Source organism: Syngnathus floridae, chromosome 3 (assembly GCF_059516105.1).
Source record: "Syngnathus floridae isolate MCC-2025c chromosome 3, RoL_Sflo_1.0, whole genome shotgun sequence".
Taxonomy (NCBI): Eukaryota; Metazoa; Chordata; class Actinopteri; order Syngnathiformes; family Syngnathidae; genus Syngnathus; species Syngnathus floridae.
Genome location: NC_142415.1, coordinates 16,153,499 through 16,168,040, shown reverse-complemented (window position 1 = coordinate 16,168,040; position 14,542 = coordinate 16,153,499). Strand labels below are relative to the sequence as shown.

The following is a 14,542-nucleotide window of genomic DNA, read 5'->3' as shown; positions in this document are numbered from 1 at the left end:
CACAAGCACGTAAACGGCTCACGATTCGTTTTGTTTGAGGTCTTCATTTATTTGATTTGGGCAGATAGAATGAAGATCTGATTTTGGCACGTTGGGTAAGAAAAGTGCACTTGTCACCCAGACGAAAATAATTCTCTCAAAAAAAAAAAAAAAAGATTCACTACATTACATACATTCAAAGAAAACTATACTCACCTATTATCTGTTGAGAGTTAGTACAAGAAGATGAAATATGATGAACATTTGTGGGCTTAATGTATATTTTCCTAAAGTTTTTCTATGGTTTAACTTGCATAACGGGCTGTCCACCTTTTTCTGTTGCAGCGCTTGTACTTGAGCTCAAATTTAAAAAAGGGGCAGTATTCTTAAGCAAAAATATTTGAACTCTTCAAACAAAACACAGAAGGATTAATATTAAATATCAACATTTACACCACAATGCAACATACATGTGGAAATTGCACCTTGACCACAGCCAAAGTCAACATTGAAAACTGGAAGGCTGTCAAATTTGAGAGTACCAAAACATTTGCCAATATTCAGTTAGTTCCCATCTCCACTTAAGATAGAAAAACAAAGCCTAAATGCTGTGCCAGGTGGTGATGACCTTGAAACCCAACAATGAAAGGGCAACAGTATTACATATTTTAAGTATTCCCCCCAGAAAACTTTGTCAAGATTTGGCATAACAGTTGGGGAAGATTCCTTTCTGTTTCCATTACATTAAAGGCATGCTTGAATGCATTTAGTATGGAAGAAGTGAAAGTTCTTCAAATGCTTTAACAGAACTAAAACAGGAACACAGTGCCACCCCCTCCCACCCAAAAAAAAAAAAGTCATGTCAACTTTACCGCTGTTCAGTATGAAAGGGAATGATGACGAAAACGAGCTTCTTCTTTTTTTTAACGGCAGTGTAAAGCTTCACCAAAGCTCTACAATGTGCTTGTGCACATATTGGGCATGCGTCTGAATACTTTTGCCCACATTGTGTAGCAAAACTGCCCTAGCTTTTCAAAAGGAAAGTGACATCTACTTGTACAGGAAGAAAAAGTGCCTTTGCCAGAAACTTTTTAACAATAGCTCAGGGTGCAAAACCCTATAAGGTGACCCAAAATCCGCCTGAAACATTTATGTTTGACAAGACTGCTACATCACGGTAGGATACGATAAAAGATGACGCGTGTTATCCTACTGTAACTATTGAGAGAGACGCAAGCGGTTGGCCGAAAAATGACTCCAATGCGTTCCTGCTCAATTTGTGTTAGTCAAATGGTAGTGAATTTGTAGCCATCAACCCAAATGGACCAGCGTCATGACCGTGGTGTACTCGTGCTGAAGACAGTCCGCGTCGGAGTCGCACAGTGTGTAGTCATCTTTGACGATGCGGTCGCAACCGATTTCGCCGTTGCCGAAAAGGCCGAACAGCGGAACTCCGGGGAAGACCTTGTGGAAGGCGTCAGCCTCCACATTGTGCTGGTTGTTATAGTAATTGTGCCCTCGGCCTACGCACGCAAACATGAAGCCCAGAGTGTTCCTCTCTGGGATTTTGGCGGCTTTCAGCCTGCGGATGGTGTCTTCGGCCGCTTTGGGATTGCTAACTTCCTGGTCCAGAAGCACCGAGGCGCCCTGCACTTTGGGGCCGCTCAGGGCCAGGCCCACCACACCATACGCACCCCGGCTACAACTGCAAAGAGCAACAATGTTGTCAAAGATGGAAAAGTACAATGCATCTGCTTGAGATTTCAAATGTGATGCTAGTCAATCCAATATCAATTAACCAACATCATTTTTACAATAGTCCAATAGTTCGCAGTCCTGAATTGTCCAAGCTCCACCCCCCCATGCTTTCACCCAATCACATTCAGATCCGCTAACAAATGCGCCCTGTTGCGTAAATACACACACCCTGCCTTTACATGAGCAAACAGCGCACGCAGCGAAATCTGCTTTGTGTTTCTTACCAGAGGCTAGCGGGAAAGACACTTTCTACTAGTCCCCCTGCGATGAGAGCTTTGCTCTTGGCCAGAGGCGTCAGGATTTGGCCAAGGAAATGGGCTCCTCCAGGTTTATACGCCTCATAGACAAACAGCAACACAACTCTCAACTCTGGGTTGTCAATGAGTCCTAAAGAAGCCCATGAAAAAAAGAAATCAATACACTTCATGGAACATTGTATCCTTTTATAAGAGTCACCGTGAAGAAACAGTATCTCACTGTGTTGTAGTGAACATTTGCATGCGTATTGTTAAAATGTCAACCATGTTGTTTAACTCAGATTGTGATTTTTATTAGCACTGCTACACTCACCAGCTTCTTTCAGAGCGCTCTGAGAGAGGGACTTCTTGCAGAAGTGAAACGGTCTGATGTGGACGCCTTCCATGCTTGGGAACATGATGGCAAAGCCGGCCTCTCCTTCCTGATATTCCTTCGGAGGACTGGAGCGAGAGCCACTGGGAGTTACTGTAAATAAACATGTGCACAAATAAACATACCATACATTAAAGGCATCCTCTTGGTGCTGACCATATTTTGTTGATGTGCTAAAGGACACGTACATTGCAGAAAAGATTTCACACGCCCATGTCTTATTTCTCCCACATGCGCCACTCTGGGGATCATTTTTCAATGGCCTGCAGTCCATAACCAACATGCATAAATTACTTGTACTTCAGGCTACAAGAAAACCCATTACATGTCATCCCAGCCTTCATACACCGCCATACATAATCTAATCACAGATTTTCTCTGATTGAATTAGAGCCACGGCGACCCCACGCTGACCCCACCCCCTGGCAGCAATATCACCAATAAATGAGTGTTATGGTAAACAGCCGGGGCCGGCCATTAGGCCTGATCGACGGCAGAGGCCTGACAAGCCATCATCCCCGCCAAGGAGAGCCCGCCTGATGGAGAGTCACTTCTCCGCAGGGTTGTGATTATGTGGAGAAATGGCGAGCGTGGGGCGCCGCAGACGGGCCATCTATTAGGGGAGGGGGTGGGGGGCCGGAAGCAGGCAGGGAGGTGCCAGCTCCCCTTCTGACTCGGCACGGGCGGCGTGGATTAATGCCGAGGATGTCTGCGGAAAAACGGGCGATCCCTCTTCTCAAGTTGCTTGCAAGGTGTTGTGCATTATTCCAGCGCGGAATTTGTACGTCCTTTCTCTGCTGCCCGCAGTTGCCAAGGAATTCCCACTGGTGTTTATCTTGCTTTGTTTTTTTGATTGGACATGTGGACACAAATGCTGGTACCCAAGTTGTATTTTTTGGCATGGGCACAAAACTCTCACCATTAACAAGCAACCATACCAGCTAGCCGGTTAAGGTTTTTCCTAAATAACAAGAGGGCATGAACAATGATGTGCGTCAAATTCTGAATAGTAAAAGGTGACCATGACTATTAATTGGTTTCAGAAACTAATAGAAATAATGCGGGGGAACTGACAGTGCACAGCGAAGTCTGCCTAGCAACAAGTGACTATACCCGTCAACCGACTTGACTATTTGTGTAATGCAGGGGCAGCAGCAAATTATCATGCCTGCTAGTTGGCCTGACTAAGTTGAATTTGAAAGCAAGAGTGGTGGTTGGCATCTCTAGAACAAAAAGAAGCAAACTTACAGACAATTCCTGGTGCAGCAATGCCCATGATATCACAATTCTTCGGGAAGACCTGACTGAGCTCCTCAACTAGACTGTGGCGGCTCCTCTTTGCTTTGAGAAAAAGAGGACTGCTTAAATCTGGAACAGATTTATCAAGCATGCAAAAAACACTGTTGTAATACTGAATACAAACATTTTTTCTGTCTGTAACAGTAACCTGGAAGTTTGACAGCTTCGTGGTCCATCATCGTGAGAACCATTTTGGGCAGAAGAAACACTTTCTGTAAAAACATAAGTCAAGTGCAAGATATCAGGGGATGACACCAATTGTCAACTGTAGGCTTGGAACAACTGTGATTCTTTAGTGATTAAGAGCTATATAAAGAAACCCAATGTTTGACTGAAATAAAATACATTTTTATTTCAATTACAAAACAAAAGCCTTATCAAGTGTCTGTATTTGGTATCAACTTTACTATAAGCCCACTATATCTAATATTGTGTGTGCTTGTCTTTACCTCCACCTCCTCAGTCAGACTGTTGCAGAGGGCATTAACCTCCGTGGTGGACGGCCCACAGACCGACACCCAAGTAAGCTGCTGCTGTGTTCTAAGCACTCGTCGGGCACAGTTGCTCCATAACCTGCATACACTTTGGAAGTGAACCACACGAACATATGGTTAGGATTGTTAGCGGGGTGGAGCAGTGCTGACAAGTGCCTGTTTAGAAAAAAGTCGTGTACAACAGACAGTAATGTTTTAAGTCATAGTTATACTTTCACTTCCCATAAACAGCCATGTTGAGCCCCTGAGGACTTTGCTACTTGGGCAAGAAAACGTTCCCCTACCTTGCGATTCGTAGTAGAGATTTGGTCGGAACGAAAGTAAGAATTCGCTCAACGACCTCCACAACGTTGCTCAGTACATAAGTTGCCTTGTTATCAGACGGAGAGACGTCGAAAGCAGGATTATCATCCATTTTCCCTCTCGTTTTCGTTACAACGGTGCCCTGCTACGGAATTTCACTATTGACCCGGAACTGTTAAATATAGTGACGTCAAAAGAAACCACTGCCCCTATCGGCCAGGAGTTATAATAGCAAGTGATGCCACAGGTTTAAATTATCTTTACAACGTAAAGATAAATGATTAAATTATCCCAATGAATAATACGACATGGAAATCCGTTTGAACATTTATCCATAAATGGTTTTATTTATCTATCATTTATCCATATTGGTTCTATACCATTTTTTGTCCTCATCCAGTCTTACTCGGGTAACATGATTCAAGTGTGCCACATTTGGACACTTATTGCAAACTTTGCTTGTAAAACGCCCAACAAGTGGAAATGTGTCATGTCTCTAACCCTTTTAGGCTCCTGGACCCAACGAGTAGCACCAAAATGCCCAAGTCTAACTAGTTCACAAAAAATGTCAGACTGGGACATTACTAGTAAGGCAGTCTTCTACTAATGGACTGAATCGTCAAACAAGGCCATACATGAAGAAATATACTTCATTCAACAATTTATTTATGATCTTAACATTTCCATGATCATAAAATTGGTATGACAGAAAACAGCTAAACAATGAAACAAAAAGAGTTCTGAGTGCAAATACGTTGTGTACATTCAGGCAACTGTGTTTTTTTTGTTTAAGGGGTAAACAAACAAAAAAAAAGAGAGAGAAACTAACTACAAAAATATTCAATAAAAGGTTCCTTGGCTTGATCATAGCTGATCAACCACATGATATGGTTTTGGCTGGGAAAAAAAGTGCTTATTTTTTTCAACAATAAAGACATACAGTGAATGCTATGTGGTTACAGTGCTCATCTACAGTAGCTTGTTTCTTATTGAGGTCTGAGGAGACACAAACGCATCTTGTGTTTATGGCAGCCATGATGTGCCAAAGTCAGTCACCATGTTGGAGGTCAAATGTTACAGATCTCATTTAGAGTCTGATCCAGCATCTGCCTTGCACTCTGGTCCTCTTCTTTAGCACGATCAAGTTTATCTGTTAATATAGCATGGCAGCGTTAAGACCCGTTCAAACAACATTGCAAACACAAACAGGAAGCCCGGGTCACACTTATGGACGTGGACACAAAACAAGTGTAAAGCACAGCTACACATTAACAATAAGTGGGGTCAATTTTAAAGTTAACTTTCGAATATTTGGAATTTGAGTTAAAGGCAGGGCTGTGATTACGACTCCATCAATCAAACATACATTGCATACATTTTTGCAGTTTTCTGCCAAAGTAAAAAGTTCGGCTCCAGAAGCATTTCTTCTAAAAAGATCCCTTTACGTTTGGTGAAAGTTGAGGGAGCATTTGCCTTATATGAAGACCCATGTTTGATGAAGATAAACAATTCAGAGACAACATGTAGGTTTTTTTGGTCAGATTGCTGAATTATTTGGTATTTGCCTGTATCAACAATTCGTTGTGCATCAAGTACCAGTGTCTCTGAGTTTTCAGCATAAATCGAGCTGCACAAATAATGAAATCCAAATGGAATTCCTTGTCTACACTCAGCGGAAGCATTGGATTTTTCATTTGTTGACAAGCTGGCAACAATTTCAAACGCGAGTTACTGACCCCTGCTGACTCAAAGTGGAACAACAACTAGAGTGGACGGTGGCTTCCTGGAACGTGAATTATTGGCTTTGCCTTTCTGTTCTGGGAATTTTACTTGCATAGAGGAGGCCCATCGTACGAAAAAGCCTGAAGCACACAAAATAAAGTCTTCATTTGAAACAGAGTGGGTTTCTCGATGCTTAGGAACCACAAGATTATCAGTTTTCAATCAAGGTCCCACAGCCCTGACAGTAACTCAGAAAAACAAATACCAAACACCAATAATTGATCATTTGCCGGTGTGTCTGACCTTCCGCAGAGAAGCCAATGAATCATGCAGTATGATACAAAGAGTCCCAAAAAATATTTTTTTCTTCTGCCAATTGAAAGCACCCATTGATCGGAGCTGTGCACCGAAGCCTGTTGAATATGCACATGGCATCAAAGTATGAGGACATTTGTGAAGTGACCGCCTCACGCCTCGTTTAAGGCTACCCGTAGCTCGTTGCTGAGATGACGGTTTTTCTCAACCTGCTTGTAAAGGTGGTCTTGACAGTCGGAAGGCAGGTGAGAGAAAGAAAGGAAAAGAGGAGATAGAAGGCAGGTTAGTTGCAGAAGACAAAACAGGGCGGCGGAGGTTAGTTTGGAGCAATATACCAAAGACATTTGTTCCTTGTGAGCCAGCTAATGCATTTTTTGTCGGCCAGAAAAAAATAAATCACAACAACGCTCGTTGCCATCAGCACTGGCTTGTGTCAGTCATACTAGCGGAGACAAATTCCTAGGTTTTTTTTTTTTGCTTACTTGGTCAATAAAGATGATTCTGATTAATTTAAGTGGAGCCTCTAAAGTACAATACTTACACATATTGTACAAATACACACAATCACTTGTCACTTGTTATCGATCTACGGCTATACACAGCGGAAGCAGTGTAATATCAATCCGTGACGGAACTAGTCACTCAATTTTCTGGTATCTAAATTGTGATATGCAGGACCTAGGCTGGATGATGTGGAATTCAATGCTGATACCTAACAGGAGCGTATATGGAGCTTGCTCAAACCTCAATTGGGGGAGAGGAAAAACAAAAGTGACGGCTTGTGACAAACCGAGGATTTAAAAAAACATTTTACTATAAACATTGGCTAACTTGTCCCGCAAGAATGTTCATTGGCAGGATCTATTACTGTCAAAATCCCTTCATCATTAAACTGTGTATTTTTGTTTAAAACCTCTATGGCAGTTACAAATGTAACATTTATAATTGTAAAAGGTCTACAATGCTAACAATTTCACCCTGGACCAATATTTACATACTACTTTAAAATGTTACACTACATGACAATAAAACTCCTATTCATAATAATCGTCCTCCCACAGGGACGGGGAACAGCGAATGGGAGAGGAGCTTTGGAATTTATTCAAAAGCTACTCAACAAAATAAATTAAGACAGGAAAAACAAAACTCAAATAAAAATGGATATATGGACTTGAAAATTGCAGGAGGAAAAAGGGGAAAGTGCGGACACAGATGGAAGAAGTTTTATTTTACAGCAAAGTAAAACGGCTTGAAAGGTGTGTATGAGAGTTGGTGGCGGCAGCGGTGGCTCAACGTGGACACAAAGCGGCAGTAGAGGACAGTACAGAGAGAACAAAAGACAGGGAAGTCCGAGCAGCGCTGCACAGACAGATGACGATGAAGCAGCATGTGGCTTCTGAGATGAACGCATTTAGCTGTAGGAGAAAAGAAGAAACAAAAAAGTGAAAAGGACAAAAAAAAGACAAAAGGCAGAATGAAGCATGCAGAGGGGAGAAAATAGATGGTAAGAAAGGTAAAGTGTTGCATACCGAGGTTCTCGACTAAAAACTGCATTGCGTACTTAATTATTAGATAGTTAGTGGACATACAGGTGTATCACAAAAAAACTGTCGTCGAAAAAATCATTCGAGTAGTTCAATTCAAAAAGTGAACCATTAAAAAAACGAGCTAAACATTCTAGGAAAATTCCTAATTTTTTTAAATGGGAAAACTCATGTGTGTTTTATTTCAAGAGCTATTAAATTTAGGGGTTTTCTTTAACTTACTGTGTGTGCTGAATCTGTCAAATTTTTAATCAAACTACTACATTTATTCTATTGAAATGCACCTGTACTTTTCTGGACTAAACACGCCTAGAGCTAATTGGTTAACAAACTCAGACATGCCACAAGGGGGAGCTATTGTCTGTTCAAGTGTTCAAGGCTGTGCGTGGGTCGACTATTAAAAAGGAATAGCACACACAGACACACACAAACACACACACACAAGCATCCTGTTGAATTACATTGAAGTCATGTCGTTGAGGGCGTGGTCCAGCTCCTCGCTGATGGCCTTGTACTTCAGTTTCTGGGCATACAGCTCATCTACGGTGGGGGAATTATTACCACGACGGTGGATCGGATTGAGATAAACCAAAAGAGGAAAGAAAAAGGGAAGGAATGAAATGATGTCAGCCAACCAAGGAAAAAAAAATAAAAAATCTACATATACACACACACAAACAATGAAACCATGAAGGGAGCGGGACAGTAATAGAAACGCAACAGCTGCGGTAGAAGTGACAGATTCCGAAGGAGTCGTGGAAAGCCTTGGCCTGACACCTGCCGGCCTTGAACAGCCAGCGGATCGGAATGCAAGACACAGGCGAGGGGCATCGCTGCCAAATCAAATAACAGCACGGCCGCCTCAACTTTTCTTTCACTCGCGATAAACCGTTGAAAAGCGTGACGCCCGCGTTAATGATTTGACATCTATATTGCATTTCAAAGAGCCAATTTGTGAGACCTAAATTTGGGTTCTTCTATTGGCCTAGTAAGATTTTAAATAAATTCATACCCTCCAGGTCATCAATACTCTTCTCAAGCTTGGCGACTGATCTCTCGGCGAACTCAGCACGGGTCTCGGCCTGCGAGGAGTTAAGAAAAGATTAGCGCCCGCAATAACGAAAGTGATAATTCAAAATGGGTCATTTTAGCTCCTTATACAGGAAGGAACCATATTTAGTAAATGCAATTAATGCATGAAGCACATATGGTCCCTCCGCTATAGAGCCATCTCATAATACAAAAAAAGTTAAGCAAATAACCCAAAAATACACAAATGAAAAATTTGCTTCAATAATTCTCAGACGTGAATATGAGCCTCCTCACCTCCTTCAGCTTGTCTGTAAGAACCTTGATCTCTTCCTCATACTTGTCCTCCTTCTGTGAGTACTGTGGTTCCATACAAAGAACAACAAAAAAGTGTCACAATACCACAAACAGCTTCAATGATGTCATGTTGCGTCATTCTTCTCTTCTGCTGGCTTACCTTCTCTGCCTGAGCCTCCAGAGACTTCAGGTTGTTCTGTACGGTCTTGAGCTCCTCCTCAAGCTCAGAGCATTTACTGTGGTTTTATTGTTTGGATTGGAAAGTGGTCATGAAACAATGCTATATCCAAGTATAACTTTGAAATGTGAAGTTGTTACCTCTCAGACAGTTCAGCGCGCTCCTCTGTACGTTCCAAATCACTCTCAATGATCACAAGCTTACGGGCCACCTGAAGTCAAACATGCAATGTGAGTTAGAGTAAGGCAAATCTCTTCTAGAAGTCTTCCAGTTGAGAAACTCGCCTCCTCGTATTTCCGGTCAGCCTCCTCAGCGATGTGCTTAGCCTCCTTCAGCTGGATCTCCTGCAGCTCCATCTTCTCCTCATCCTTCATCGCCCTGTTCTCAATGACTTTCATGCCTCTGAGGGGACACAATTGGCACGTTAGTTATTTCAAAGCAAAGATACAAAAAAAGACACTAACTAATCAGCTATAAAAATACCAAACACTTGAGCCTGTTCAAAATGTGGACATTGCTAAAGATCAGGGGTGAGTGTACATTCCAACTCACCATGCAATTCTATAAGCAAATTAAACCTCGGAGGAACCATTATGAAACATTCCTATAACATTCAACCCAGAAATGCTGACAAAAAATGTACATATACATTTAATAGATGCTTCATGCATGCCTATGAAAACGCCTTAGACGGAGGATTCTCATTTTATGACAGCATATCATACCTACAGCCTATTTCATCTGCACCATTAATCGAGTCCATCACAATTACTATTACTACACATCACAATTCCAAATTGCCATAATTGGAAAATGTTATTATCAATAGCTATTAATATCCAATGCACTATGTTTGCTATTCCAAGGAAACCATTGTTCAATTTATACATTTGCACCATTATTATTATTATTTTTTTCTCTAAATAAATTTTGTTTGAACTTTTGTCCCACCTTGTTTAGTGATCCTTGAGGGGGGGAAAAAGTACTATGTAAACTATGTACACACTGCTGCATTACAACATGTGGCCAGATGTGGCATCACTGAGACAGATGCTTGGGAGTGGTCTTCCGACATACAGTTTTTGTCAAGAGTGACTCAAATAGGAGCTTGTTCAAAAGAAGAATCATTTTTTAATGTCACAGTATTGCTTAGGTTGAGGGTATCTGGTCACGCAGCATAGGATAAGTGACCTTTGAACTCTGACCTTCAATACAAAGCTTGCATTTTCTATCTTCACATTTGATAGTTTCTAAATATCCTGTGGGTGCTGTTGAAACTTTTTTTCGATTATCATATATAAATGGAGTGGTGTGCACGTACCTCTCGCTCTCATCAGCAGCCTTCTCAGCTTCCTCCAGCTTGGTGAGAGCCGTGGCCAGACGCTCTTGGGCACGGTCCAACTCCTCCTCAACCAGCTGGATGCGCCTGTTCAGGGAGGCCACATCACCCTCAGCCTGGAAAGGGCACCAGACAAGTCAGTCAGGTGTATTTGCAGGAGAGCTGAAAAAGAAAAACTTCTCTCGTGGGACATGCAGCATCCAAACAAATCTTGGGCGTGGTGAGGGATGCAGAAAAGAGGGAGGGGTGCGGTGGGGTGTTGCAGTATTTTAGCATAGTTTGGGTTGAATTATCAAAAGTTTATGATTGAACCAGGACATTCTAAGTCATGGAAACGGTTTTAGGCTAAATGATGCTTGTGGGATTTAGCACAAGGAGGAACCTGTCGTTAAGCTAGCTACGCGTTCCAGGGCGTTTGTGGTGATGGTGCGGGGGGGACTCACAACACAATTGTGTCCATACAATTCATACACATAAAGCGACACTGTCTGGGCCTCGCCGCCACGCTTTTTTGACCAGATTTACGCCTAAAGCCGTCGGGAGCCTCATGACTAATTGCCTTAAATCATTAGCGTTGGCTTACTGCTTCCCTCGCGCTCCTCTCTAGGTTGAGTTCCCGCTGGAGGAAGGCAGCCCGGTCCTCCGCCGCATCCGCCTGCTCTTGTAGCGACTTGATCTTTTTCTTCACCGCTTCCAATGAGCTCCCACCGGCCATGATTGTGACCCAACCGTCGTTCCGGCTAAGCTAGTGTTGTTCTTGTTGGCCTCCACAAAAAGGCGCCGCCGCCGGACACAAGTCGAGATGCGCCGCGTTTGATCCCAGCCCCCACCGCACTTTAATCAAGTCCTGATGAGGATTGGGACGTGCCACCGAACCCGGAAGTGACTCACTTCTCACGGAAATTATTTAACAACTGAATTTATATATACAAACTATGAATTATATGCATTTTTATGTTTATCCTAATTTTTAATAAAAATATTGTCTTTTATAAACTCGTTAAAAATTAGGGCGATCTAATTAAGGAACAAATAAAAAGGGCACCTCCTACTGGAAAATTGAGCTATCCCACAAACTGATCAATTTCAATTTAAAAAATGGCTTAACGTTATTATTACTGTTCGGACTTTTTCATTATGTGCACAATTATTATTATTATTATCATTGTTATTATTCTTAGCATTATTATTATTATTATGATTATTATTGTTATTATTATTATTATTATTATTATTATTATTATTATTGTTTGCTGACCGAATAAATATGTGACAGACTGACCAACTGATTAACAAACTAAATAACTAACTAATAATTAAGTAACTAAATGGCTGACTACTTGAATAAATCACCAACTGACTGACTGATTTCCTACTCAACTGATTCACTAAATAAGTGGACACTAACGACTGACTAATAGCTAAATTAATATCTTACCAAATGGGTATCCACTTGATCATTGAGTAAATAATTGACTTATCTATTTGAATGCTTTGAATCACTGTTACTAGTTAGGTTAGTTCTTGAGATAAACTAATTTTAAAAAATATTTTCAACTAAAACGGTCACTCTGGTTATTCATTGTATACATAGTCAGAAAATTGGTCATTTATAATAACATAATGGAAATGACCCATGCCAACTGGAACAAGTACATATCTGTCAGGGTTTACATGGGCCAAACATGCTTGTAAAATCACTCTGGTGTAACACTAAACCAGTATGTGGTTTGGTGCCACCGCCTGTGGAATGTACTCAGGAAGCCAGTATAAACAGTGACCTTACCATATAGAGGACATGCTAAATATAACATTCTATCCACAGGTACTTAATTATTGCATTGTGGAGCCATTAATGTAGGGAAGCTGGGTGGTTGAGATTTCAAGGTCATTTCAAGGTCACATGACTGAGGCCTGAACTCACGTCTGTGGCTTTCTTCTCAGCCAGTTCCAGTTTTTCCTGGGCATCCTTCAGGGCCTCAGAGTATTTGTCCAACTCGTCCTCTGTCGACTTCAGCTTCTTCTGCAGTGCCACCAAGTCATCCTCAAGCTGGGACACACAGAGAGAGCGAGATACCCATCATTAGTTTTTAGGCAATTATGGTGTCCCACTGCGAATTGTTCACCAATGTGAAGAATATTCAGAAATAATCACAATAATCACTGGTATTTTATTTATTATGGCTGTAGACAAACACTAGAGTGCGCGTAAATCCATTCGCTCCGCGCGTAAAAGCGCACGAGCATTGGATGCCAACCTGTTTGCTTCTGTCCTCCGCCGCTTTCTTGTCCGACTCAGCCTGCTCAGCTCTGTCCAAAGCGTTCTCTTTGTCGAGCTTGAGCATCTGCATCTTCTTCTTGATGGCATCCATGGCTGCTTAAGTGTTGGTGTTTTTTGCGCCTATAAAAGAAAAATGGAGTGGAGCGTCTGAACCACACTGAACGCCAAGCTGGAGTGCGAGCTCACCCAGGTTGTTGTGAGTCAAATATGTCTTTTCGGATAGGCGGGTCACAAGACACCCAATACCTTTTTGGAAACCACTGCAGCTGCTTCCCTCGACAGGAGCCCCTATTTTTTGCGAGTCTTCACCGATTCGCTCCTTCAAGACATTTGACCACTCGTGTGACCATACATGGGGGATGAATGGGAGTCAAACAGCCCGTCACCTTCTCCCTCTCTTTCTTGTGCCAACAACACGTTCAGCCCTATTTTCAACACAGCCCATGCAGTAACATGAAGGAACATGCTGATCATAATGAACCAAAAATATAACATTATTCATTTTAAAGTATAGTATTGCTGATGTATTGATTGTTTGGTTTCCATAAATTACAAACGCTGTATTTATTACTCACCTCTTTGTTTGTTGCTCATGTGCAACATTCTCTTTTGTACTATTTTCTGTGGAACCAGAATTTCCTGAGGGAGCAATCCCAAGGGATAAGTTAAGTCTAAGTTTTAATATATTATTTAATTCCCTTTTAATAATTATCCAGTCATTATATCATTTGATCGATTACAATTGAATAATGGTGTTTTAATTGCATTATTATTTTATTTTTTAAATTTAAGTGAAAAAAGAATTCAGCTTTAACTGCTTTAAAAATAAGCATGCGTGTATTTATTTATTTACAAACTATTTTGATTTATTATACATATAACCTATCAATATATATTTATAGATATTAATTTACAGTGGATACAATATCTATATGTCATCTCTGGCATTAGACAGTCAGGGTAAATTAAGTCGTGTCTGAGTATCTTGTGCATGTGAGCTATTCATGCAAAGCAAATCTATCTGATTAAATAAGCCTCATGTGGAAGTTACTCCCCCTCCGAGTGGGGTGTCAGGTTAGCCTGTGGCACTTTGTGTTTGTGTTCCAGGGATCATTTAGGAAGCTCCTGGCTGGCATACTTAACATCCTGGCTACTACTGGACGCTCTCTCCGTAGAGGATCATCATCCAGCTTGTCTGAGTGGCTCTCTGTGCTGATGCATGTCGGCAAGTTATGCCGCTTTAATTGGCCACCCTGGCTCAAATGGCTTTTAGCTTTTCAACAGCCCACCCGTTTCACTCCCCCCCTCACCTTGTGCTCCTTCGATAGTTCACAGGGCCACTGGCACTGTTGCAGCTGTCACCTTTTCAGTACT

General features: G+C 41.6%; 2 protein-coding genes across 13 annotated transcripts; both read right to left on the bottom strand.

Moving 5' to 3' along the window:
* Positions 1-24: 24 nt before the first annotated feature.
* fbxo22 (F-box protein 22) lies at positions 25-4,652 on the bottom strand. Of its 3 annotated transcripts, none has more exons than XM_088371613.1 (7): positions 4,445-4,652; positions 4,116-4,248; positions 3,791-3,878; positions 3,616-3,708; positions 2,308-2,460; positions 1,962-2,124; positions 25-1,684 (listed from the first exon to the last, which is right to left on the bottom strand). In XM_088371613.1, exons 1-7 carry the CDS (start codon positions 4,573-4,575, stop codon positions 1,291-1,293), a joined length of 1,155 nt encoding a protein of 384 aa, XP_088227739.1. In that variant the 5' UTR covers positions 4,576-4,652; the 3' UTR covers positions 25-1,290. The 3 variants fall into 3 exon arrangements, with proteins under 3 accessions (XP_088227739.1, XP_088227741.1, XP_088227738.1); XM_088371615.1 differs by having other exon boundaries at positions 3,815-3,878; XM_088371612.1 differs by having other exon boundaries at positions 3,616-3,735; positions 3,815-3,878; positions 4,445-4,651.
* Positions 4,653-5,107: 455 nt separating this feature from the next.
* LOC148400818 (tropomyosin alpha-1 chain-like) lies at positions 5,108-13,314 on the bottom strand. Of its 10 annotated transcripts, none has more exons than XM_088371169.1 (10): positions 13,146-13,313; positions 12,812-12,937; positions 10,870-11,003; positions 9,833-9,950; positions 9,689-9,759; positions 9,531-9,606; positions 9,371-9,433; positions 9,057-9,126; positions 8,506-8,584; positions 5,108-5,613 (listed from the first exon to the last, which is right to left on the bottom strand). In XM_088371169.1, exons 1-10 carry the CDS (start codon positions 13,257-13,259, stop codon positions 5,610-5,612), a joined length of 855 nt encoding a protein of 284 aa, XP_088227295.1. In that variant the 5' UTR covers positions 13,260-13,313; the 3' UTR covers positions 5,108-5,609. The 10 variants fall into 10 exon arrangements, with proteins under 10 accessions (XP_088227295.1, XP_088227293.1, XP_088227301.1 ...); XM_088371166.1 differs by lacking the exon at positions 5,108-5,613 and adding an exon at positions 5,620-6,726 and having other exon boundaries at positions 13,146-13,314; XM_088371170.1 differs by lacking the exon at positions 5,108-5,613 and adding an exon at positions 7,708-7,915.
* Between the last annotated feature and the right edge of the window lie 1,228 nt (positions 13,315-14,542).

Coding starts and splice junctions, on each gene's coding strand:
- LOC148400818 (XM_088371166.1), bottom strand. CDS start 13,259: ATGGATGCCATCAAGAAGAAGATGCAGATGCTCAAGCTCGACAAAGAG. Junction 11,004..12,811: donor CTGAGAAGAAAGCCACAGAC/GTGAGTTCAGGC, acceptor TGCCCTTTCCAG/GCTGAGGGTGATGTGGCCTC. Junction 9,951..10,869: donor GCTGCTGATGAGAGCGAGAG/GTACGTGCACAC, acceptor GTGTCCCCTCAG/AGGCATGAAAGTCATTGAGA.
- fbxo22 (XM_088371612.1), bottom strand. CDS start 4,575: ATGGATGATAATCCTGCTTTCGACGTCTCTCCGTCTGATAACAAGGCA. Junction 3,879..4,115: donor GTCTGACTGAGGAGGTGGAG/GTAAAGACAAGC, acceptor ATGTTTTTACAG/AAAGTGTTTCTTCTGCCCAA. Junction 3,736..3,814: donor CGAAGCTGTCAAACTTCCAG/GTTACTGTTACA, acceptor AATCTGTTCCAG/ATTTAAGCAGTCCTCTTTTT.